Source organism: Pseudorasbora parva, chromosome 19, assembly GCF_024679245.1.
Source record: "Pseudorasbora parva isolate DD20220531a chromosome 19, ASM2467924v1, whole genome shotgun sequence".
Taxonomy (NCBI): Eukaryota; Metazoa; Chordata; class Actinopteri; order Cypriniformes; family Gobionidae; genus Pseudorasbora; species Pseudorasbora parva.
This window is the reverse complement of record NC_090190.1, coordinates 13,358,193-13,386,058: the sequence shown is the minus strand read 5'-3', so window position 1 is coordinate 13,386,058 and position 27,866 is coordinate 13,358,193. Positions and strand designations below refer to the sequence as shown.

Sequence of the window (27,866 nt, the reverse complement as noted above, 5' to 3'; positions counted from 1 at the left end):
TTTTATTTTGACCGGTTGGCAGAAAAAGATTTAATAAAAACAATGCAGTGCTGATTTCAGCATCATACAGCTCATGATATCGGGTGTGTAAATGCTTCGCTTCACTGACAATAGCACATATTTCATTAAATCACATCCTCAGCGATTTAACAATCACACTATGCCATATTTTATTTTGATATATCGTGCAGCATTAATCCTAATCATGATTACTTTTTGATTAGATCTGCATCCCTATTTCAGCGTGTTATATAGTAGTTATTGCTCTTCAGCAAGGCGATACTGAGAAGCTCTTCACCTGCCACTCCTCATTTCTTGCGCGTGAGCGTCTGAGGTGTCTGCGACAGCGTTCCTCCAGACACTGTAAGAGCCGAGCCGCCCCACCTCCTCACAGCATCTCCCTCAGCTATTAATATCCTCCTCATCTCTCAGCAAACATCTGCAGCAGGCGGGCGGGGAAAACGAGGACAGCGACGCGTCTCTCGCACACGCGTTTCCAGTTATGCACTTGCATTTACTGAAAGACCATGCCGAGGGAGTACAACCCAGCGCCCACTCATAAAATGCCAGAGCCGTTCGTGTGGCACGCTGGGAAATGCCACATTCCACAAAAGATGAGAAATTAAAAGATGGAGATTTGCATTTAAACAAGGAGCAGTCTCACAAAAGCCGTGTCACTGATGTCAGGGAGGCGATGACATTTTAAAAGAACAATTACTCAGAATGATCATTAAGAAGTTTGCAGATGATATCTTAAAAGACTGAGTAATGGCCCATTAATTTAATCTGCAGACTAAATAAAAAGCATTTATTTTTAGAAGGGCCTGTCAACTAAACTTGTCAACCAAATGAATCTCTGCAACCATTCATTATAGGGTGGATGTATAGGACCAAATAGCCAACTAGTCACCCGTTTACCATGAAGAAATTGGCTCCTCAAATTACAGGATAATCGAAAAATTATTCAGCGTTCAGTAAGGGAGTTGATTGTAAACTCAGTAACTGCTCTGTATGCTTCACTGTATGATTCAAATCGCAAAAGACCCGTTCACACGTATAGAATGCTATACTATAATGATTAGGGTTGGGTACCAAACTCTGTACTTGAGGGCACCGACCATTCACGTTAAAGTCCTCATGAAATCAAAACCGATCTTAATTACTTTGTTAGCACATATTACAGGTCTTAGGGTGAACAATTCATCCGTGCAAGTAAAAGGGATAGTTAACTTTGAAATAAAATTGATATGTTTTAGCTTACCTCATGGGCATCCAAGATGTAGGAGTATTTGTTTCCCCAGTAGTTTTGCTTAAAGATTACTACGGCAAACTATTTTTTTCTGTGTATTAAAGGGATAGTTCACTTTGAAATTAAATTTTGATATGTTTTAGCTTGCCTCATGGGCATCCGAGGTGTAGGAGTATTTGTTTCCCCAGTAGTTTCAATTTTGATCATTTTAGGTCAAAGCGTTCTTGTCTGTGCCTCACATAATGCAGGTCTATGGTCACCACCTCAAAGAGCATACACAGAGAAGTCCAAATTAAACAATCCCCCATCGTAAGTACACACTGATGGCCTAAGACACGAAACGAGCGGTTTGTGTGAGAAAATGAACAGTATTTATATCGTTTTACCTCTTGTACACCACTACATCCGACTGATCCGAAGGCGGGCGTGCGTGTTTCCTTTTGTGACATTCGCGCGTTCTTGTTTTAGACTGCGAAAGCGCCGGAAGTGGATCTCACGCGCGTGTACCCGTCTCATTTTTTAAATTTGGGAAGCGTTACCTTTCACTGAAGATCTAAACATATTTACACGTACAGGACATCGCAATAGAAGAAGATTTCGATATATTAACAGACAACGTTGAATTTTTTTCCACAACCATATTTATTTGAACCAGAATACACTGATCAAGAATGTGATACCACTTCCGGCGCTTTCCGCGCTTGCGCAGACTAAAGCCAGAACGCGCGAATGTCACAACAGGAAACACGCACGTGCGCCCTCGGATCAGTCGAATGTAGTGGTGTACAAGAGGTAAAAACGATATAAATACTGTTCGTTTTCTCACACAAACCGCTCGTTTCGTGTCTTAGGCCATCAGTGTGTACTTACGATGGGGGATTGTTTAATTTGGACTTCTCTGTGTATGCTCTTTGAGGTGGTGACCATAGACCTGCATTATGTGTGGCACAGACAAGAACGCTTTGACCTAAAATAATCAAAATTGAAACTACTGGGGAAACAAATACTCCTACATCTCGGATGCCCATGAGGTAAGCTAAAACATATCAAAATTTAATTTCAAAGTGAACTATCCCTTTAAAACACAGAACAAAATCTGAAAAGTTACTTCTGGTCTGGAAATGGCGTTCCTTCTCAGATGATGCCAGTTTGACGGCTTGCGGTTTAAAATGCATTCATCTGCTATGAACGCGAGATGGAGAGGAGGAGCGCTGAGGTAAAAACTCTGCCCCCTGTTCAATATTCCTTTTCACTTTAAATACGTCACAGCACTGAAGAAAACTCATTCACTATTTCCAGTTCAGTGGGAGTTTAAATAAATCGGTACCAAATTTCAGTACCTGAGAACGTATCTGGTGATTATAGGCTAGTGTCTATGAATATTAAAACAGCAAAAAGACTATTTAAATACGAATCCTGCGTGTCTGTGTGAATGAATGGTGCTGACCTACAGTTTATTTACCTCACACACACACACACTGAAATGCGTGTGACGGTCATGTGTTTCCATCTTATCTCACGAGCCACTCCTGGAGTCCCTTTATCAGCATTTTACCGTTTCATTTGAGAAAAACTACCGACGGCAACCAGTCAAAATTAAAGTTCGATTTAACTTAAATACATTACATCTGTTGTACAGTAGAATTTACACACATCTCAGTGTAATAATAATAATAATACTAAAGTAATAATAATACATTATCAAAACTTTATTAAGTAATATATCAACATTTTTCTTCCACGTTTTAATTTTAACCATATAATGTATGGAAGCCTGTTTCCGCCACTAAATAAAAAAATAAAAAAATAAAGAGAGTAATTGCGACTATCCCAGAATTCTGACCCAGAATCCTCACAACTGCGAGTTATAAAGTCCGAATTATGAGATATAAATTCGCAAATGCGAGTGTGTGTGGCGCTGTAATTCTGCCACAGAAATACACTAAAAACGGAGAAGAAGAGTTGTGGCTAGAAGGGGTATAGCAATGGTAGGAGGTGAGGCAAAATCTCACATTAAAATAACAATAAATACATTTGCTACTTAACAGATGTGTTTTATTAATGCCTACACCTACCCCAACCCAAAACATACCCTTACAATAATGCAGATATGTTAATTAAATGGCGCGATATTGATGTGCGCATGCCCAGTGCCCGTAGTTGTATCTCTCAACTCTTTCACCGTGCTGGACGTAGTGTGATGACATCACTGTTTCAGAAAATATACGGATTCGCTGTACACACGAAAACGGAAGATTTGACGTTTTCAGATTTATCCACTTTGGGACCCGGTTTCAAAAACTATCGGATTCATGCTTCTAAAACGCCGGATCTGTGTGGACGAAACGCTGATACGGTACAAAAAGTATACGTATACAGCTTAACGCGTCTCCGTGTGGACAGGGCCTTAGTTATCATTCTTGGTGTGAACAGGCCTTCACAAACAAGTTAGGGGAGCGTTTTGTCTAGTGAATGACTCATTCAGTTCATAAGAGTCACATGAGCATTTAACAAGGCCTTTATTTCATTCAATCTGGAGGAGTCTGGAATTTCATTATGATAGTTTGGGCATATCAGAAAGGATATGAGAGACAGAGCCTTGTTCCTGAAGTCCACCACTGTGTATCCACTAACCAATGGATCCACAAAGCTGATCATATGATGGCGACACTGGGCTTGCTCCTCCGCGGTGACCTTATTGGTTATGATGTCCAGCCCTTTGTAAACCTGCAGTGAGAAACCAACCAGATCAATGAAGAAGCAAGGTTAATTCAGGTCATATAAGATAGAAATCTTAAAGAAGAGTAGCAAATGTTGCACGCTTCATAGACCAAGTTACTGTTTTCGCTTGGTTTATCATGACATGATCATTACACTAATCCTTAAAGAGGCCCTTTTTTAAAAATGGGTCCAGGGTGACCGGTAAAACAGGTCAAGGGCACTTCCTTACTCTGTCCTAAATATCTAATCATGATTCTTTATGACAAAAAGGACTGCAGATGTGATGGGATTGATTTAACAATTTTGGTTCTCAACCCAGTGCCTTAATAATTTAGTATTTTTGAGGATGTTGTTTATTTAACCATCATGCAGAAGCAGCAAGACTTTTGTGCGCAGGGCGTCCTTAGGGCACTGCAACAGGTCCCCCATGGCGAACAGACCCCCGCAAAACGCAATCGCGAATGGACGTGAAGGGGGGCTCTACATTCGCTACCCCGCACTGGGCCCGCCTCATGCTTGGGATGGCTTTGTTTGCGTGCAAATCCATCGAGAGGTTTTTGTCTATTTATTGTCCTTGACAAAACATTGAAAACATTTGGTTCCAGTATCTGAATGAATAAGAGCCAGTTCTCAATTCCCAACCCTAGTTATGTGCCATCAGTCCATAAGCGGTCACCATAAAGTGTTGCTGTGTGGTCATTCAAGAAACCTGTCAGGAGCGTCAGCAAGATTTTAACACCGAGGCATGTGTGCACAACCGTGGCTAAATTCAGTCCAGATTACCGTAACTCCTCTGCCCTTGCGTGCCTATTTCGGCAAGTTAGAAAGAAATGCTACTGAATTATTGAGTTTGTTTCCCCTGTGTTCTCCACAGGACATCCCTGCCAGCGAAATCTTGGTGAGGTGAAGGAGGACAACAGCACGAGGAGAGACAGGAATTCAGCACATTCTCTCCAAAGGAGGAATAGTAAACACTAATAAAGGACTGTGATTAAAACTCGCTGAAGGCCTTAACAATCGCCGCAGAACTTGGCTTGGTACTTCCATTCTGTTTTTTACTGCGCAAGTAAAAACGCCTGCTTTTCAGAGCCAGCCCTCTTGAACGCAATACTTCGACTTTACAGGCCTCTAACTCTAAGAAAACTTGGAATCAATAACAGCTGCTGTTCTATCTTGAAATAAAAACAAAATGCTGAGTTGGGTCACAAAGCTTGTTACGATATACTAACAAAGCAGGGAGTTTACCAAAAGGCACAAACTTGCATGTGGATTTTGAGTGCAGAACACAACACTGGTCACTTTAGCTCTGTTGCCAAAAACAATGTGGTAAATTCATTAAGTCAAGACAGGTTGCTAAATGCATGTTGATGTGTAATTCCTGGGGTCAGTAACGTGCCTTGTTCCATAAACAGCATGGATGGACAGTCGTGCTCTGTTCCGAGTTACTAAACTTTGTAAACTAAACTAAGTAAACTTTGGGAGTTACTACGAAAGCAGTATTTTAGGACCACTAGAAACACTACAGCAGTAACAAAGAAGATTTGAGACTGTGGATCCATATCTCCATGTACTCAAATAACTGTCAAATTATGAGGGATCAATTTATGAAAGCAGCTCACTAGCGAGGGCATATCAGGTCAGCTGACACAGACTAACACAGGGTAAATGCAGGAATCCTGAAGTTAATTTCAATACCTTTTTAAGACTTTTTGAAGACCTTCTCAAAATATTTTAAGTAGGGGTGTCCATGGTTAACCGATTGACCGATTAACCGTTAAAAATTGCCTAACCGAGTGAAACATTTTGCTCGGTTAAGTGGCGTCAATGACGTGCTTTGAATTTAGTTGTAATATATTTTTGCACCCCTAGAGACCGCCAGAGCGCTCCCAGACATTTGTAATATCCACAAGAAGAAGTCATGACCCGCTCTCTAAGCGGGCAAAGACAGCGTGGGAGCACTTTAAAAAAGAGTGACGGGGCAAAATGCAAGTATTGCAATGCAGTGCTTACCGAATTTTTCAGGCTATTAGTCGCTCCGGTGTATAGGTCGCATCAGTCAAAAAATGCGTCATGAAGAGGAAAATAACATAAGTCGCACTGGACTATAAGTCGCATTAGGGCAGAAGCAGAGTGGGAGCCGCGCGCGCTGTGCATAACGGATCAGAAGAAAGAAAGTTTGAAGTGAGAAACTTGTGAATGACTAGACAAAAGCAGAGGTTACTTTAACTGTAATGAAGAAAACAAAAAAGCTAATCGCGGACTGAAAGCAAGATGGCCAGAGCTGAAGCGACGAGTCTACAGATGCTTGAACTCTCTGCCGGGAGAGGCTCGGCCGCGCGAGTCAAACGCTGTGTGAATCCATCTCGGCTGCATATTTTACTGCATGCCCTAATCATGCAGGCGCCCTCGCGGCCACTTGCATTGCTCGTGAACTGGATCGCATCTCATCCTAATTTAACGAAACTCAGCGTACGCCTCACAGACATGAAGTATATCTTAAGAAAGCTTGAAATGTCTTTTAACAATTTAAAACGAAAAGAAATAGGCTACTCTCTGTTTATGTAATCCATGATGTGCATTTCTCTCTATAGGCACGTTCACTACGGAGATGGTGGTCGTCAAATTAATAAACTAAAAATAACCCTGACGCACACTATGGTTAACCGAGTATTAACCGCTAAGGGCCTCGGTTAACGGTTAATGAAAAACTTGAAAACGTGCAGCCCTAATTTTAAGACCTCATCGCACTTCAAGATCTAATCAGCAACAAACCTTAAACTTAATAAACAGTTGAAGTAGAATGTAAAATTAAAATCTCTATCGAAGGCCAATTTTGTATCGATTATATTGCATATCTGTTTTGCGACGCATGGAGGGCGACATCACTTAACCGCGCATTTTGCAAAAACACGTGATGTCACCCATAGACAGCATGTGGCTGTGCACCCGAGCCGATCTCAGACTGAGCACCCGTTGTTTTTTAATACTTATGGGGATGAAAATAAATATATTCATGAATACTTTTTGGAGTAAAAACTCTTTTGACAAAACTTGAACAAAATTGAATACCTCATAAAATCGTGATTAAGACTTTTTAATACCTTTTAAGGGTCTTAATGTTCCCAAAATAGATTTATCAACTTTAAATACTTTTTAAGACCCTGCGGACACCCTGTTACAAATGGGTGGTGGCACAAGTTCTACACCCGATTGTGTTGAACTGTGCTACAAACATTACCCAAGTAACAACACAAAGCACAACCCTGCTTTGAAGCAAATTGTTTATTACAAATTGACAGCAAGTTTCTCTCTCAATTTTATTTTTATTTTTATATGCAACACATGTTTTTTTAGAACAAAAAAAAAACATTGAAATTGACCACTAAAATGTCTCATAACCAAATCCAAAAAAAAGCAATCTTGCAGCTACCATAGAAAAAAATCTGTGTATATTTCCGTCCTTTATTCCAAAAGGTTGTATAGGGCCCCATGCATGCATGAGCTGCCCTCCAGGATAAGATTAAAATGACATGGGGAAGTGTATGTGTGTGGCAAAGGAGGATAGCAGGCACTGTGAATGCAGAGCCTAGTCATGTGGCTCTCATTTGGTGGCCGCGTTTCTTAAGTGCTACCGGCATTAGCAGGTTTTGATCCCTGCGCCCGATTGTCACACCCTTTCGTTAGGCTCTGTACCAGCCTCTCACAGATAGAGCCCACCCTGTGCTCCAACATTCTAATGACCAGTGAGCCCAGTGAGATTTTATTTTGTAGTTAAAATAGACAGCTTATTTTTTAATGAAAAATGTATTTCTGGCAAACATTAAATAAACTTGCTAGCATTAACTTGCTTCACAGCAAATTGTTGCTAAGGGTTCACAAGTTTCTAGCAAAAAACATGAAAAAGGATGATGGGTGAGGTTGTCCATTATAAAAGTTTAGGAAAGACGTTTCACACAACAGTACAAAAACTATTTTATTCCCCTCAGCCTTATTTTTGTTTGCAGTCTGTTCAATGTGTTGTGCTGTTGTGTACCTTTTTGTCAATTATTGTACAGATTTTGTCCACAGAAAACTTGCGGACAGATATTTTAAATGGTCTGTTCAACATATTAAAGACCGTTATATGCTAAATGTATTTGACGGAATGAGTTTCTACAAACGGAGATGAGAGATGTTTTGTATTATCTGTGCTAAGTAGGGATTCACTCTGGAGCTGGTTGAAAATTTATTTAAAAAAAAGTGACATTCAAGTTGGTAGAGATTAGTGGTGTAACGAAAAAATATATTGCAATATAAAAATGTGACTATATGTATCATTGATGGAAACTATATGATTCGTGATATAGAATTGTTTTATCCGAGGCTCAACTTGCTGTAGTAAGCCAATTCATGATGTATAATTCACCCAACACAAATTTACAAATGTACTTTGTCGTTTTTCGTGAAACCTGACAGATTTCTGTCCCTCAATTTAAAGCCCATTATTCCTCTCAAACTTAAAGCAGCACTAGGTAACTTTTCAACCTTCATAATATATTTTCAAGACTCTTGTGATGATACATCAACTTACAATAGGTTGAATGACACGTCTGCCATAGCCTGATGGGGTCTGTATCGTTTTTAATCGTACTTTTAAACTTCGGGTTTCGGATAGTAACCCGAGAACAAAAAGAACTACAAAATTCGACTGCACTACGGCATATACGTCACTTCCACCAACACCCACACTTCCTTAAATTCGGACGTGCAAGCCCAACTTTGTTCGTCGGATAATATAGTCATGTCTGAAGCAGCACAGACAAATAAGAAAGAAAAGGTTTTGTTGGAGGAAAGCAATAAGAGGAAACGAAAAAGTGATCGGATTAAAGCCAGGACGAGGATCAACATGTGACCAGCGTTTGCGCGAATATTTGTGGGTCCTAATATTAATAAAATTAATAATACACAAATAATAATATTTTAATAATACTAAAAAAGTTAAATAAAAAAAAACTCTTCATGTTGGCTTAAAATATTGTGATACACATCGTATCATGATATATATCGAATCGTGACATGAGTGTCGAGATGTGAAATTGCGATACACGTTTTAAACAGCAGGGACGTTTTGACCTCGTTTTACAGGCACAATAGCATTATGGATGGTGCGTGCACAGTGTCACGAAGCAGAGAGAGCGTTTCCAGTTCATTCATATGGAAGTCGATCTTGTGAGTGTCAAGCTCAACTTCCATAGGAATAAACTGAAGATGCTTCCTCTGTGCATCACAATGTTCATCTGTGTTTTCATGGCAAAAGTTCTCTCTCATAATAAACATACTCCAGGGTCTTCCTCATCAAGACAAAGACCAGCCCGAGGACGAATTCCACACACTGAAGGAGAAAGCTGTGCTGCTGCAGAACCAGGTGTTGTATTTATTTTACGATCTCTTTCTCTAAATGTGCACATCATTTGTTGATTATGGCATATTTTTCAAAAAACTGTCACACTAGGTAGTTTGCGGAGACATGTTTGATATCATTGATGATTCTTATTTACAATCCTGTTGCAATCGATTTGCCAGGTGGACATCATGGAGGTGAAGTCCTGATACTGGGTCGCATGCCCTACTATGACTTGAATGGCAGGCATCTTATCCCATGCAGCTGCCCGTGTGTGTGTGCGTTTGTGTTTGGACATGTTATAGAGCCAGAGTGTCTAATTGAAACTCATTATTAATGAGGACAACTGGTCCATGGAGGGGGTGCAAACAGGAATGGAACAAATGTGGACTACATAATTTCACATCCACATTTTCCCATTGTAAGAAAAGAAAATAACAGCATTTATGTGGTAGTAACAGTTGAAACATAGTGTGAGAATGCAAGCACTCATTACACACAACTAGGCAAGAGACGGCCAATACAGTGGTCACAATTTTGTGTGTATGCCGACCACTGCCGGGATAGGGACAATTTTTCTTTGTGTGAGAATGAGAGAGTGTATATATGGGAGTAAAGAAAGCAGAAAGCAAGAAAGCAAAGGAAAAGGGGGTGAATGAGAAAAAAGGGTGTAGTGAATCCAGTGACCCACACCGCAAACACTCAGACAAGTCCCCAGACAATGGCTTTAGTGTTGAGCTATTACAGCCGGCTGTGGCTGAACCAAACAGCACCTCAGGCCACGCACGAGACAGCTGCTCCACACTATTCATACAGGGGGAAGGGCCATTGAGTAGGAGAACTGGAGAGGAGTGACCATATAGCCAAAAGCAAGACTGACACAGGTCTAAAATGTATTCGAAATTGTGTACTCTTTGAGTGGGTACTTGTCATGTTAACATTGTGATGTGCCCCACAGAAAGATACAGTAGAACTTTTCGGAATGTATCACGTCTTGCATAATCACTCAATCAGTGCTTCAACCACTTAAAGACGTCAATAAAACTTGGGAAAAATGTCATGTAACATTACATTCACCCTAGATAAGCCATTAAATGGCCACAGCTCGAGAGATGCACAGTGTCCGAATTGTAATAGTCCTTTTATGACTGTTGTTTGTCCAATCATTTCTGCTGTAAGCCATGTCACAATGTGGGATCTCAGTTGTGATTATATCAGACTGGCAGTCAAGAAATATGCAAGAAGACTCGTCCGGTGTTTTACATCAATCCGTGACGCGTTCAGTGACTGTGAGCTGATAAAAATGGTGTCTAGCGAACAATGACAATCTGTAGCGCTAATGTTGATCATGGCTTTTCTTGAACCACAAAGACACGTGTGCTTGAGCGAGCGTGTCTGGGGCAAGTGATGGTTTATCGTTGTCTCACTAAATGTGTCATCAGGTTCTACACTCCTATTGGTTTTTGATTAAATGGTTGTCATAGGACAGGTCGCACTCAAGCAGTAACCTCCCTCAGTTTCTGTTAAAGCCAATACGGAAGTGAATTAAACTGCAATTCCTCGACTGTCCGCTAGGGACAGGCTCCAGATAGGGAGCAGAATCTCATTGAACCATGTATTGAAATTCCCAACTTTACAGCAGAAAAAAAACTTTACAGCCTGGTACAAAATGTGGTTTTGGTCTATATGGCTAATTTTGCCCTTCATGAAAACTGTAAGGCGGGTGAATTTTTTTATAATTCATTCTTTTCCATTATATAAAGCCTTAAAGTTCTGCATAATAGGGCATGGCCACTTTGATTGACAGGTGGATAGCCATTTATCCGCTGTCTGTTAGTCATCGCGTCACCTCAGCTCCGCCCACGTCCCGCCTCTTTGCCCATTTTCTGTTATCCACGATGGCAACGGCCGGCTCGTCTCAACTTTATGCTTCAAAACTGCTCTGTAGAATCCTATGGGTCACGTCACAGACACTACATTTTATTTTTTTACAGTCTATAGTTCTGGAAAAAAATTCAGTTATATTATGGGCAGTTGGCATAAACTGTTCTCGTGATGGCACGGAAGTGAACTTTAAAAAAATCCGCTCCTCACACGCACTCATGCTCAATTTTCTATATACCCTAATCATTAAGAACATTTATTTTTAATTCACTTAGCCCATTGTTTGTGCCTTAATTTAATTTTAACATTGATTAATAATACAATGTTAGCTAACTGTGCGCTTTGTATATGAACATTTCTGAAACATATAACTTGGACACAGTCTCCTCTGATAATAAATCTTTTTACACTGTAATGTAGACACATGCATTTTCTGTGAAGCTGCTTTGAAACGATATGCATTGTGAAAAGCACTATACAAATAAATGTGAATTGAATATCGCGCAGCCCTACGAAGTGAAAATAGTTCATTTGATTGCTTAGGAAAGTAATAGCACACCACTCCTCAACAAGATTCTTTTATTTTGTACAAATGCATTACATACTTATGGCAATGAGGATTTAAAAAAAAAAAGAATGGTGCTTCTGTATCAGGGGTGAAAACTTACAAAATGAGTTTCTCCAACACCATACCGCAACAGAGCTTGAATGCCCTAACCGTCATTCAGGATGCCCCACTCTCTAGCATCTTTCCATCCGTTCCTCCTCTCCTCCAGGAATGGCTCAGTGAAGCTAGGCTAATAAATCATTCACAATGTCGCTCTTTCCCCTTGCTTTAGCGCCATCACGCAGTCATTATTTGTGGAGGCTTTCACAATCGCACCACACCCACAACTAACCCATTTCCGCACCCTGTTTTAGGCTTTTACAGGAGGAAAGAACAGGGAGCCAGAGGAGATGAGCAACGGAGAATAAATGAGAGACATATCACTTATTTCTCGCTTCAGTAGGCTGAGAGAGACTAGAGCGAGAGTTTAACTGGATATCAGGCAGATCTCGAGCACTGCCGAGGTTTCTCAGACGCCAGGATGAATGCAGACATCACAGCGGGCATGTGTTGTGCCGCCAGTCCTAAGCGGCCAGAAAGACTGACACAATTGGATTTCATTCATTCAGCTCAAATTGAATTTAGCTGCTGGTGTGTTTGGCAAAAGGGGGAAATGGTTCCTTCCCAAAGCATTTAGCGCCCGAATAAACGCAGACAAACTGACGCGACTCTTCAAATGCATAAAAAGGTCACATTAATCCTTCTCTTTTCATCTGCATCCTTAAGTTATAAATCATTTGACAGAAATGATAATTGTCATAAAATTCGTAGGACTTTTTTCAAACTTGAATGCAGTTGTTTTTGGCTTTAAATCATTACATTAGGGGTGTGCAATATACATCTTCTGCGATTAGGGATTTTTATACACGAGAAGTGCTTTCATACAAGTTGTCATGGTACCGAACAACAATACCTTAACGTAGATTCCAATTCCTGGTTCCGGAATCGATATGCTGCGTCCCAATTCGCCTACTGATACTATGTCCTAAAAGTATGTATTCTTTTTGTGAATAAAAAGTACATACTTTTGAGTGTGTAGCAGAAAAGTTTGCAAGCTTCGGGACATACTACTCTGTCATCTTTAACGGACTCTGTCGCTTAGTTACGTGCATCCCAACACCGCCCTGTCAATCATCGTCAGATTAGTCACAGTTAAAATCTTCCACATTCAGTTTAATCTCCTACCATATCGGAGAGAAATGAAGACGCTCGTTGATCTGCCATTTCTGGGTCTTGAATGCAGAGACTCTCCTTATGTCATGTGTTAGCAGTTTAAATATGCATTTTAAAGTTAAAGGGTTAGTTCACCCAAAAATGATAATTATTTCAGTAATTACTCACCCTCATGTTGTGTGACACCTGTAAGTCCTTCGTTCATCTTCGGAACACAAATGAGGATATTTTTGTTGAAAGCTGAGGGCTGAGAAAGGCTTCAGATAGGCCTCCATTGGCATTCAGTACATTCCCACTCACAAGACCCATAAAGGCACTAAACACATCGATACAAAGTCCATCTCACTACAGTGGCTGTACAATTATTTTCCGAAGCGACGAGAAATGTTTTTGTGCGCAAAAAAAAAAGCAAAATGTCCACCAAGTTATTGCCTTCCGTGTAGGACGTAAACTCACACGATAGCGGTGCTCTTCCGGGTCATGTATGGCGAACGGCGGAGCTGCGTCATATTCTCGCGCATGCGCCGAGTTCACGTCAATAACTTTGTGGAAAAAGTCGTTATTTTGATTTATGTGCACACAATATTTTCGTCGCATTGTAAAATTATTGTACAGCCACTGTAGTGAGATGGACTTTGTATCGATGTGTTTAGTGCCTTTATGGATCTTGTGAGTGGGAATGTACTGAATAACAATGGAGGCCTTTCTGAAGTCTTTCTCAGCCATCAGCTTTCAACAAAAATATCTTCATTTGTGTTCTGAAGACGAACGAAGGTGTTACGGGTGTCCAACGACATGAGGGTGAGTAATTAATGAAATAATTTTCATTTCTGGGTGAACTAACCCTTTAATGGCCAAACGTGTCATTACAAAAGTGGATAGCACTGAAAATATAAATATATTTTTGTCAGGTTAAATACTGATAATTGATCACTCAAACCGTTATCTAAACCTCTCTACTTAACCGTCTGACTCGCACATTCATCATGTTTGTAGTTTTTTTAACACTTTTTGTCTTTAGAACTCTTTTCAGCATACTACAATTTGGGAAATACTAATTCTATGTTCGAATACTATTTAGTATGGATAGTAGTTGATTCCAAGAATCGATTCTGCACTTGTTTTTGATTCTTGTTTTTTTAACAAAATTAATGAAGGAACCTAGTCCCAGAGTGACTGCAGGATACAAGGATATAGAAAGTATCCTTCTCTGAAACTTTACTTGTAAAATGAAGATACATTTCAAAAGCTCGGATTAATTTTAAATTTTAATTATGGATGCTCCTGAAATGGCCCATATTAGACCAACAGTAAATGCGATTTAATAAATAAAAAGGATAGCACATTAAGGATGTCCCTTTATGGCATGGTTAAAACTACATGACATGTCTAAAATGCATGTTGGTAATGTGCACAGTTAAATTAAATGACTATGTTTACTCAAGTGCTTATGCACAGAATTTACGAGGCAAAATAACCACAATATTAACAAAAACGATAATAAGAGTGTACAGTTTATTTGTCAATCAGATGTGCGAGGGAATTGCGTTCTTTACTATTGCAACAGTAGACTCTCGGTCATTAATCTGTACTCTAGGTGCATTTTCTTTCAGAATTATAATTGGATTATAGAAAATAAAAGGAAATACAAAATGAAAAGACCCTCACATCAGCATCTGTTATCATAAACTAAGCAACGCTCAAAAACTACTGTTGTGGACAACATGACCTTTTTACAATTTAAACAAAAATTATGGAGTTTGGGTGCAAAATGTAGTAAACTTGTCCACAATGCAGGATCACAGAAGGAAAGAATGACAATAAACACCATTAGCCTAAGTAAATGAAAGGCAGGATAATAATCAGCGATATGCATTCACACATGGCTTTATTTAAACATTTCAGCATGGCATACCGTAAAAATAAGTTGTTCGAATTATGTTCTAGTGATGTCCTTACGAAAAACACAAAATAACTACTGAATTGTTTTATTTTAAACTGGTTATTGGAAACTGCTGGAGACGTTGGAATTGACTCTTGATTCCCATCCCAACACCTTGGAATTGATTCCCAGCCCTACCATAACATGCTGACTTATGTGAACTAACTTTTATTTGATGAAATCTGTTTATAATAGGCCATTATGTTTGACTCATTGGTCCTGCACTGCATATTGACTACACATATAACCTAAGTGTGTTTATTTTTTTTACTGAGAGGAAAATGTGCTATATTCTATTGAAACCCTTCTCAGCAACGCGGATGACGCAAAAAATACGTCGACGCAAAATATGCGCGTCGATTCGTCAGACTCAAAATAAAGATGGCGGCGCCGGAGAGTAGTAGCAACCATAGATATACATAATAAAGTATATTATGTAATTAAGTATATTATCTATTATGTATATCTATGGTAGCAACACGTGTGGCTCCTAAGACTTTCAGAAGTGCAAGGCTTGCGGGTTGGCCACAGTCTATGGGGTTGGCGCGCGGAGCATCACAGGCATGCGCGCACGCGTTTTGTTGTCACGGCTACATAAACAAATTTCTGCACACAGGAAGACAGATGTTTTGGTAATATTTGATGTATTTTAATCACAAAAACAAACGTTTGCATCAAGTGAAAGCATCGGACACATTGGCTACGTTACCTACATAATAAGCTGTTTTAAATTTAAAATGTTCAATGTCTAATCGCCCTGATGTGACCGAGGGTGTCCATCCTCTAAGTGAGCAGTTTCATCCCAGGACTATTCCGGTTTTAAACGGAATATTGGCGCCCGTAATGCACTCTACATGTAACTTTTTTCAGGGTCATGCCGCGGATGCGCGTGGCGTTGCTGTTGGGGGTCAGCCACGGGGCTGCGTGGCGTTTTCTCTGCCTTTGCACACTAGAAGCGTGTCTGACGCGGCGCTGCTGCTGCTATTGATGCGGAGGGAAGCCCTATTCCTAATGTTAAACATAAATAGCCTACTGATACAGCAAAGACAACGTCGGGAGTAGCCACATATCTATGGTATTGACGGCAAAATAGGCTACAGAATATTTCGTTCTGTATTGACAGTTGCAACATTTCAAAATCGATAATTGACGTTTTTTATTATTACAATTAGGCCTATATCTGCATTTATGTAAACCTACAGACTTTCAAACATGAAAATGTAATTTAATAATATGTATTCGTGTCAAAATGATATATAAACATCGTTTCCTATTCTATTTTGCCTGGAGACGCTCCCAACACGCGTGAAAAATAGGCGCTCTTCTATTTCTAGCATGCACGCGTTTTCCGCGCGTCACAGTCAGTGTGCAGAACCTGTTAACATGGGAGCCGAAACAAAAACGGACACGCCACGCAGCCGAGACGCTCACGCTTGCAGTGTGTCCCCGGATTTGATTAACCAACTTGTTGATATTTAATCGATGGGCATAGCCTGTAGGCTGAGTTGCATACATAGAAAAATCGTATAATATGTTTCTTTGTTGTAGGTTAATACTTATTTATTTGTGTGTGTGTGTGTGTGTGTGTGTGTGTGTGTGTGTGTGTGTGTGTGTGTGTGTGTGTGTGTGTGTGTAGCCTACTTTATGTTTTCAAGGTTTTATTGAATGCATTGCTCTTGTATAGTCTTACTATGGAATTTTAAGAGCAATAAACATATATTGCAATGTTAAGGAATTCGTTTTTTCATTCAGATAATTAAATCAACATGCATAAATTGCTATTAGGCAATTAATGGGGAGATAATCGATAATCGAATCGAATCGTAACCCAATCGGACAGGAAAAATGAATCGTTAGATTAATCGATGCATCGAAAAAATAATCGCTAGATTAATCGTTTAAAAAATAATCGTTTATCCCAGCCCTAGTCAGGATGTTAAGTGAGCTCTCCGAATCAATGTTACCCGAGTACTGGATTTTAACCTAACCTATTTTGCAAACATATTGACTTGTCGATTTCCTTAGTGGCTTCTTTGTAGCTGAAGCCAAAATGAGTCCACACTTCAGGTATGTTAACCGCAGGAGCGGAATAATTATATCGTCTTGTGAGGTTTACTAATGCACACACACACATTCACCTTGCGCTTCTTTGGCTCTGCATCAATTACGTTCTGAGATAACACTGCCATCTAGCGGTTGGGTTGTATACAGTCTGTGGTTTAATTCGAATACAAAGCCACGAATCTTGGATGTAAATAAATATATAAATATATATATACAGTGTTTTTCAAGAATCGATACAGTATCGCAAAACAAAATATCGCGATACTCACATGTATCTATATTTTCTTACACCCCTAAAGGCAAGCATTCGCATGTGCATGATCCATTTTAGCGGCATTCAGTATGGGATTTAACTATTTCATAGTGTTCAAATGTTAAGCGTTCAAAAATGTTTCATGATTTTTAGACAACACAATATGATGTAAAGTGTGAAAGAGAGATATTCATCTTAGATATTCTAAAGATTACAAAGATTAATTAAATAAATATTAGATGAAAATAAGATAAATTACACTAACAAAACTGAAATAAAATTTAGCTAAATAGTTTTTTTAACTAATAAAAAAGTGGCAAAAAGACAAAATTATTTAAACAAAAAAATACTATATTTAAATGAGGATTATAATGCCTGGGTGAAATATTGCATTAAAAGCAAATGTAATATTTATGTTAAATATTAAATCTAATATCAGGCACATGGTGTCGACTGTACATGACTAAACCACTGGGAATGCATTCATTTGTAAAGCAGATTGAGCGCAATAAATGTTGGGTACATTTACATGGCAAGGCCCCGTGGTTTTCCAAACTCTGTCCCCATGCAGTTTTCAGACAGCAGGTTCTGTCTGCTTTGAGGTCTGATTCATTAATCCACTGCACAGGGTGATGTTAGTGCGAGCGCTCAAACAGGTGCAACACTTTATCAAAGAGCTCTGAGAAAATGAGCAGAAATCAGACAAATGCTTTAAAGGCCTGCGTCCAGTGGAGTATTCAAATCAGGTTGATAAATGATTCTCTTTGAATTATGGTTATCCCGTGAAACAGGAGAGCACAGATACTTCAAGGCCTGACGTTTTTCACATGGGGAATGTCAAAGGAAGAGAGGCAGCAAATCCTTTGTGTCCAAATCTGTCTTTGAAAGCGTCTTCACATCATGTCATAAGGTTAAATAAAGTTCAGGTAACGGTTATTGAGTATGTGAATGGACATTCAAGACTCTTAAAGTACAGATGAGTCTCTTGAAACTAGTAATCGCAGGAGAATAGAGATCAAGTGAAAGTAAATGCTTCAGAGTCAAGCTGCTTTGACTACACAAGTCACAGCAAGTGTTTGCTGGGATCTAGACTGACACTGAAAAGGTTGCAGAAGAGAAAGATGGTTTTACTAATTAAACATCAATTAAAAGTCAGCATGAGGTTCAAAAACACTTCCAGTGGAAATCAACATCAAGTGTTACAAGGTTGTTTACTCACACATACGGAACACTTACACTGGGGTCAAAGACCGAGTTTTTAAATGGCATTATGCTAAGAAATGAAGTCCAACTACAAGCAGAAGTTTTTGAGAAAACAGCCACCGAGTGAAACGTCTCTCTGAATGATCACATCTCTCTGTATTTCTCAGTGGCTCCCTGACATTTAAGCAGATGTTTAAAGACTGTATACGGTCAACGAATATTCTAAATTCAAATATATATTCGAATAGTTTAAAAAAACGAATTTCGAAGGTGAAAATGAATATTCAAATTAAAAAAAATTAAAAAAACACCCGCGGTAGTAGAAGCGTGGCTGCCTGCTTTTGCTCCTCAGGGTGAGGAGTCGCACTGTCGAGAGATGGCATAAAGTGCAGAGCCCAACTCAACCGCAGCAGAGAAAGAGATTTTATCCCTCCAAGATCTAAAAAGCCATGTCTGGAAGTACTTTGGATTTTGGTCGGTAGGAGGTAAAATTGTTGAGCCATGAGATAAAGTTGAATGCAAGCTATGCAAGATACAGTTAGCTACTATGCCTCATTTTATTTAACGTTAAACAGAAACATTACTAAAGTGTAGGCTACAGTACTGACTGAAGAGATATTGTATGAATAAAGGATAAATGCACTGATTCCACTGGTTTGATTATTCACCGTTTCGGAGCGTTCACTATGCTGTAAAACTTAAATTAATATTAATATTTGTTTCAATCACTGAATGAAGCCTGCTATATATGGGACAAGAGGCGACTTTAAATTGCTTGCAGAAAACTCTTGATCAGCTCTCAAAGTTTGTTCCTTTAAACCGTTATCCGCAGAGAGCGTGAGGGTGAGTGAGGTCTGCGGTCTTGGCCATTATGATGCGAGCTCCAGACCGTCAGCAGCGTTCATCACTCATGTACAGTATTGTTCAAAATAATAGCAGTACAATGTGACTAACCAGAATAATCAAGGTTTTTAGTATATTTTTTATTGCTACGTGGCAAACAAGTTACCAGTAGGTTCAGTAGATTCTCAGAAAAAAAATGAGACCCAGCATTCATGATATGCACGCTCTTAAGGCTGTGCAATTGGGCAATTAGTTGAAAGGGGTGTGTTCAAAAAAATAGCAGTGTCTACCTTTGACTGTACAAACTCAAAACTATTTTGTACAAACATTTTTTTTTCCTGGGATTTAGCAATCCTGTGAATCACTAAACTAATATTTAGTTGTATGACCACAGTTTTTTAAAACTGCTTGACATCTGTGTGGCATGGAGTCAACCAACTTGTGGCACCTCTCAGCTGTTATTCCACTCCATGATTCTTTAACAACATTCCACAATTCATTCACATTTCTTGGTTTTGCTTCAGAAACAGCATTTTTGATATCACCCCACAAGTTCTCAATTGGATTAAGGTCTGGAGATTGGGCTGGCCACTCCATAACATTAATTTTGTTGGTTTGGAACCAAGACTTTGCCCGTTTACTAGTGTGTTTTGGGTCATTGTCTTGTTGAAACAACCGTTTCAAGGGCATGTCCTCTTCAGCATAGGGCAACATGACCTCTTCAAGTATTTTAACATATGCAAACTGATCCATGATCCCTGGTATGCGATAAATAGGCCCAACACCATAGTAGGAGAAACATGCCCATATCATGATGCTTGCACCTCCATGCTTCACTGTCTTCACTGTGTACTGTGGCTTGAATTCAGAGTTTGGGGGTCGTCTCACAAACTGCCTGTGGCCCTTGGACCCAAAAAGAACAATTTTACTCTCATCAGTCCACAAAATGTTCCTCCATTTCTCTTTAGGCCAGTTGATGTGTTCTTTGGCAAATTGTAACCTCTTCTGCACATGCCTTTTTTTTAACAGAGGGACTTTGCGGGGGATTCTTGAAAATAGATTAGCTTCACACAGACGTCTTCTAACTGTCACAGTACTTACAGGTAACTCCAGACTGTCTTTGATCATCCTGGAGGTGATCATTGGCTGAGCCTTTGCCATTCTGGTTATTCTTCTATCCATTTTGATGGTTGTCTTCCGTTTTCTTCCACGTCTCTCTGGTTTTGCTCTCCATTTTAAGGCATTGGAGATCATTTTAGCTGAACAGCCTATCATTTTTTGCACCTCTTTATAGGTTTTCCCCTCTCTAATCAACTTTTTAATCAAAGTACGCTGTTCTTCTGAACAATGTCTTGAACGACCCATTTTCCTCAGCTTTCAAATGCATGTTCAACAAGTGTTGGCTTCATCCTTAAATAGGGGCCACCTGATTCACACCTGTTTCTTCACAAAATTGATGACCTCAGTGATTGAATGCCACACTGCTATTTTTTTGAACACACCCCTTTCAACTAATTCAACTAATTGCCCAATTGCACAGCCTTAAGAGCGTGCATATCATGAATGCTGGGTCTCATTTGTTTTCTGAGAATCTATTGAACCTACTGGTAACTTGTTTGCCACGTAGCAATAAAAAAAATATACGAAAAACCTTGATTATTCTGGTTAGTCACATTGTACTGCTATTATTTTGAACAATACTGTACCTGCAGAGAACAGCTTCATCTAGTTGATTTACTTGTTTTTGTTTAAGTAATCATATGTTTTCAAATATGTTTAAACTTAAATAGGCTACCTATACAAGTAGTTATGTCTCTTAGTATTAATTTGTCCTGTTATTGACTTTGCACGTCATTGACAAAATGCGTAACCAGATGTTCGAATAGTTTGAATATTCATGTATTTTTTGAGGGAATATTCTAATGTCATTTTTGAGCAATTTTGACAGCCCTACTGTTTACATTTATTTAAAACAGAGATGCCCAAAACATGGCCTGTGGTGACCTTTATTTGGTTCGCCATGCTATAAATAAAAAAAAAGACAAGGGATTACATCATATCTTCATTTAAAAAAACATTTAATGCAAATTTAACATAGTATAAAGTAGTATACTTAAAATAAAATGAGAATAACACTTTTTTTTTTTTCAAACAAGAGTTCACAATTTTCCTGCGATTTTGAACAGGCAAATGGTAATTGCTGCAGTTTATTAAAAAAGTATTTAATTTAAATTAAGATTTTTTTAAATGATTGCTACAGAAAGTATTTATATCTAAACTATAAACTTTTAGTATCCCAGTACTTGTGTAATAACGAAAAAAGTTGCTTACACTGTATTATAATGTCTAAACTGGACATTAGAAAGTATTACCCTATAATCTTCAAATTATGTCCAATAACATCACTGCTTTAGAGATCCCTAACGACTACCCGTGTTATTAGTTAATGTTCAGTATAGATGGACTACAGTCATTTAGCAAGTCATAGTAGCTCAAACACAACAGCGTGAGTGTTTGTACGGGTTTTTCCAGGGTGTCTTGTTTCTGTGTAATCCATGTCACCATGATACCCTTAAACCTTTTGGATTGCTTTTATACTGATCAAAAGCTGACACCAGCAAAGGGTAGTACAATTGATTCCACATCAGTGAGCCCAACACCCACCAAAGTCCATTAATAACCCTTTGCGGTAAAGTCTCCTGGTCCTTCACTCTTTTGAATGGCCTATTAAAAGACTATTGGGATCTTGAAGACCTTGCATGAAAAGCAGGATGCCCTAAGCATCCAAAATCCCTTCTTACTTTTCTCCGGTTACAGCCTTAGTGACCTCAGCCGGGGTTCCCATGAGCAGTTCGTCGACCCGAAATCCATTGAACCCTGCCCTTCCTGACCTTTTATGTCACTCCAACAGCAAGAATTTGGGTACCAGACTTCAACAAACCATTATTCAAATATTTAATCCAAACCTGACCACATGAACAATCGGTCGCTCTCATGGCTTAGTCCCATTCTACCCCTCTGTACAGTAGTGCCATTCAAAATGTAAATAGTGCCCTGTGTAAGGCCACTGAATGTGCAATGAAAGCTACTGCGCATAATAGGCGTGTAGACACCAATTCAGCACGTCAATAGCGGCTTCCCGGCAGCCAGCCTGCAATAGTGTTCAAAACTCAACAAAAAAAAACAACTCGCCCTTGCACAAACATGCATAAAGACAAATGCGATACTTATCAACATACTCTACAAATAAATAAAGCATACATTTACTACAGCTAGCTGAATCCAAAGCTCTCATTGACTCTTTGTGTCTCTCGTGGAGCTTAACACCAGCGAGGGGTCTTGAAGGAGCCAGCTTGCTGCTCAGTGTGCGCAGCGGACGGGACTGCACTGCAGCACAAGGGGAGGAATTTTATTAGCGTAACCCAATTAACTGCACCAGGTGACAGCCATGCCACTCTCAATAGAGCAATACATCCTCAAGGAGGCCATATGAGAAGGACAACTAGTTTTACATTTTCTATGGAAAATGACATTTGCCTTGGCAAAAGTTGCTATATAGTTGCTATGGTGCTGTGAGTGGAAACCCATGCAGTTGCTAAAGTATTAAGCGTGGATGCTAAGTCAAAGGAGGCCACGGCAAACACAGGGCTGCATGGTTTATCAAAATTAAACTGAAATCGCAATATGGTTTAATGCGATTAATGGGGTTTTACGATAGCCTCATGTCACGATTCGATACATATTCATAATACTGAACTCACTATACATTATTATTATTGTGATACTACAAGATATATGGTAAAAGGTTAATAAAAAAATTTGGCATTACATTGGGGGTGGAAATGAGTAGGCTTGGTAACCTAGGGCACTATGATTTTGTCACATTTTTGATGAATTAATAAAAATCAGGTCAGTACAATTTAATGGAATCACGATAAAGACTAGTGACTGTGAATATTAAACCGCAAGTGACGCTTGTGGTGTTTTCAGTCTCTGCTATCTCACTATATAAGGACATGAATGTATGAATCTCCAAGAGTTGCTCGTATGAATTCAGTCATTTCATGAGCATTTTACCATTTCATTTAAGAAAGACTATTTATCAGAAATGCAAAACGCCTTCAGTCTTCATGGCAACCTATCAAAATAAAAGCTTGGCTTAACTTGAGACAAATGCATTACTGTTTTTTCTACAGTCAAATTTAGCTATGTCTCAATGTAATAATAGTAATTATTATTATTATTATTATAATTATTAGTATTATTAGTAGTAGTAGTATTATTATCCTTATCATTATTATTATAACAGTAATAATAAATTAATACATTATACTAAAATATAAACACTTTAGGAATAACGACGACTTTTCTTCCGTGTTTTAATTTTAACAGTAAAGCAGCACTTTCTTTGACATTTCATATGATTAAAAGTTAAATTACTGCTTTATGCCTTGATTGGAATACCAGAATTTTGAAAAAACACATCAGGATTTATAAAAATAAATAAATAAATAAATAAATAAATAAATAAATAAATAAATAATACTTAAAATCGTTTTAGACAGGCTTTTTGATTATTAAAAATCTATTAAACCATTAGTAAGGAATCCAGAAAACAGAATTTGGTCAAAATAAAAATGGAATTTGAGGTGTGTGTGTGTGGGGGGGGGGGGTGTCTTTCAGGCCCCATGTAAACATTTTTATGAAACTTTTCATAAATTGATATGGTAAACTGTACGTTTCATGATTTAAATTAATTAGTAGGACACCATGATTTCCACAATGTAGAAAACACAGACAGAATTGCATTTGCGATTTTGATTTTGCCCTGAAACTTGAATATTCATTTATTTTGCTTCTGGTAAACTTTTGCGGGAACCAATCACAGACTGGCTTATCCACCTGCCGCACTATTGGCGGGTTTCACAAAATGACGGATAGAGAAGTGATGGGTCATTGCCAGTTTATCACACCTCTTGTTGTCTGATTGGTTGAAGGACTATCCAATTGCGTACCTGTAGAGTCAAGCCTAAATAAAATTTGTTCACCATATAAAACGATAGTCACTTTAGAAAATTTGGACTAAACTACCCAATTCATATAGTTTAGCTGTGAACTAACCCTTTAAAATCCTATGACCTGACACGCTTTCAACCCATAAAATACACAAACTACACCCAGTTCAACTTTGGGACCGGGCCAAATTTCCACATCCTGAATGAGGCTTTAATGTATGATTAAACTGACCCAAATTCAAAAGCAGAAAAGTCCCTTTCTACTGAGAATAATAGACAGGCCTATATGCAAATGCAGTACCAAAACTTTACTAAGCCCACCCCCTGAGTTCCCAAGCCTTGTTTCCAGGGGCTCTTGAAGCACAAAAGGAGTCCATACAGACAAAGCCTTTTCATCTATTCCTGACACAGACTTGGAGGAGGATGCAGCATCTCAACTATTTCACCTGATCATAGCTGCAAAGAGCAGGATGAGCTGGTAGACAAACTAAAGTTCTTGAATTACATAAAAGTTGACAATGACACTTCTAATTCTTACACTAAGAAGATTCTAATTCTTCAATACTTGCAAGAACATAGGCACAGATGTGTCAGATTAAACTAAAATGCATAAGGCCAAAGTGAGTAAGTATTGGCATGCAAGTCACTTTATTTAAATGGGAGGTGCAAACGCCAGAGTAGTAGTCAAAAAGTAATGAATAAGCATCTGGATTCATCCTTGTACTGAGTTAATAGTCTGGCAGTGACCAATAAGCTTCAACTCACACTGCAGAACTAAGCTATTGGGCTTGTTCGATTTCATGCAGTGTTGTGCAGACCGATCGGCGGATGACTTGAAGCAGTGCACACCGTTTAGAGATTTTGTCCGACTTGTCTTGAGGCAGCACCGACGCCACATGACCGTGACGCATGTCAACAAAGTGCTGAGAGAGCGATTCCAGAGCAGCCAGCTGGAGCATTTTGTGCAGCTTCTCCAGAGAGGCTGCACGAGCTCTGATATCGAAAGCACTGTTCCACGATTGGCCGGATTCACCGCATGACTGCGAGCATGTCTGTTTCGTGTTTATTCTAAAAACTTCTGTTCCACTAATGCTAACAAATCAGTTCTTTAATAACGGTAAAACCCCTTTTCATGTAGTTGCGATGTTAAATTGTCATGTTTATCAAACTACAACTGATCTAAAAAAAAAAAAATAGGCCCCACTTCATTGATAGTATAAGTTGTTATATGTTGAACTTTGTTCTTGCTCAAACAGATATTGTATTAAGCAGTAGCCTACATAAAGCAGAGAATGAAATGTCCCCTGAAACATCGGTGTATGACAAATATTGCATTTATTTCACTTCATCTGTAATATGCAAACAGCACGAGTGTCACTACAGGAAACAGAAAAGGTCCGAACTCATGTATCCAATTGCAGCTCCTACCCGCCTGTACACGGTTACTCTCGCCGACCAGTTACATGCACCCGATGTCGGACACAGCTAAAGTCATATTCAGACTTGACTGATAAAGTAACGAGTCCAAGAAAAAGGCTCCTGTTTTTTTGTTTTGCAACTCCACGATTGTGAATGAAATCAAAATGTCATTTTGCGATCCTGCAAAGTTTACCATTTCAAAATGCAAAATGATAAAAAAAGTGCAGACTTCATAAAGTTAGCCATATAAATACCAAGAATGATATAAAGATACCTGAAACTATATTATTACTTATTTTTTTTATAACAAAACAAAAAACTAATTTTAAAAGTTGCATGACAGATTTTGGACAAGACTAAAGCTTTCTGCACTTATCTGTTGTATAGTGTCATCTATAATATGGTACATCTAATGCCATATATAATGTGATAAACCTTAGCCTGGATGCCAGCTGAACTCAGCCCGCCCACAACATTTGAGCTTGGGCAGTTCGGTCTGGACATGATCCCTAGAGGAAACTGTTCAGACCAATGAAATTGTCAGGGCGGGCTTTAGACGATGACGGACAGATGATAAACAGTAACGTAATCATGCACGTCATCAAAGGCGCTTGGTTGAATTTGTTCAAATCCTAAACGGAGAGCTTGTTATGCATTGATCTTGACTATTTCTCTCTGAAATGATGATCATGTTGGTAAGTATTCTGCATATCCTTACAACTCTGGCAAAGATCATTTCATTCCAGCACGCGTGCAGACAGGGTTCCCAAGTTTTTACAACAAAACCCACCAACTAATAGCCCAAAACAATAGCTTCTCAGGGGGGTTTTCCAGGGGCCTATTGCACAAAACTAGGATAAGGGATTAAGCCGGGATATCTTGGTAATCCTGGCTCAATTTATCCGCTAATATACAGTTATCTTTCTTTATTGTTATCATTCTTGGTTTGAGTGTGCCTTCAGGGTGCGTTTACACAACAATGGTGTACTAAATTTTCTATACAGATGACAAGATCACCAAGATATCCCGGCTTAATCCCTTATCCTAGTTTTGTGCAACAGGCCCCAGGGGAAAAAAATGGCATTTTGGCATTTGGGTAAAATGAGTTATTTTGGCAAGGTTGCCTGCTAAAATTCACATTCCTGGGTCTATATATATCACATAACTGAGGTCACTTCAACCCGCAGACATGGAAAATAACCCGAGGAAAAAACGCAGATTTGGCAACACAGTGCAGTTGAGTTCTGCTGACACTTGACAACTAAGGTTATGCATCGCTTTGTTGCTTTGATTGGTTGTAGTTCTATCCAGTTTATGTCTTTCCTGGTTCTGTTGAAACACACCCCATAATTACAGCCGCGGGCTGTTTTTCATGTCCGCGGGTTGAAGTGACCCCAATTATGTTATATTTAGTGCTGGAAATGCTCATTTTAGCAGGGAACCCTGGCAAAAAAAACAACACATTTTACCCCCCGGAATGCATTTTTTGGGGGAAACCCAAAATTGCAAAAGTTGCAATTGGGTGGGTTTTGTTGTGAAAACATGGCAACCCTGATCAGGCTAGATAAATGTGGTTATCCTAGTTATAAAATATATACCCATACACCTCTGTACAAAAGCATTAGGCACGTTAGTATTTTTACCCAAAATAAGGGTTAAGCTAGTTATTCATATCTCTTGCTGTAGTGTGTCAGCAGGAAATATAAGTTAAAAAAATCCTTATGTTTTGAAATTCATTAAAGGTCCCGTTCTTCGCAATTCCATCTTTCAAACTTTAGTTAGTGTGAAATGTTGCTGTTGGAGCATAAATAATACCTGTAAAATTATAAAGCTCAAAGTTCAATGCCAAGCGAGATATTTTATATAACAGAAGTTCCCTTTCAAAGCCTACAGCGAACGGCTGGTTTGGACTACACCTCTGCACTTCCTTGCTTGAATGACGCCACTAGAACCGTTTGTTGACTAACCCTCCGCCCACAAGAACACGCAAAATAGGGGGCGTGGTCTTGTTGCTCTCCCACGTGGAGAAGAGCACGCATTCAGCGCTTGCATCTCCCCGTTATGGTAAGAGGAGGGACCTTTCCAGGCAAAGAGCGCTAAGATGCTGTCCAAT

At 39.1% G+C, this 27,866-nt stretch overlaps 1 protein-coding gene across 3 annotated transcripts in view; it reads right to left on the bottom strand.

Moving 5' to 3' along the window:
- trit1 (tRNA isopentenyltransferase 1) overlaps window positions 1-27,866 on the bottom strand; it is a 61,237-nt gene that overhangs the window by 31,596 nt on the left and 1,775 nt on the right. For all 3 annotated transcript variants that reach the window (XM_067426136.1, XM_067426134.1, XM_067426135.1), the window contains exon 2: window positions 3,837-3,976. In XM_067426136.1, the coding sequence (XP_067282237.1) occupies window positions 3,837-3,976 (140 nt within the window). The remainder of the gene's footprint in view (window positions 1-3,836; window positions 3,977-27,866) is intronic.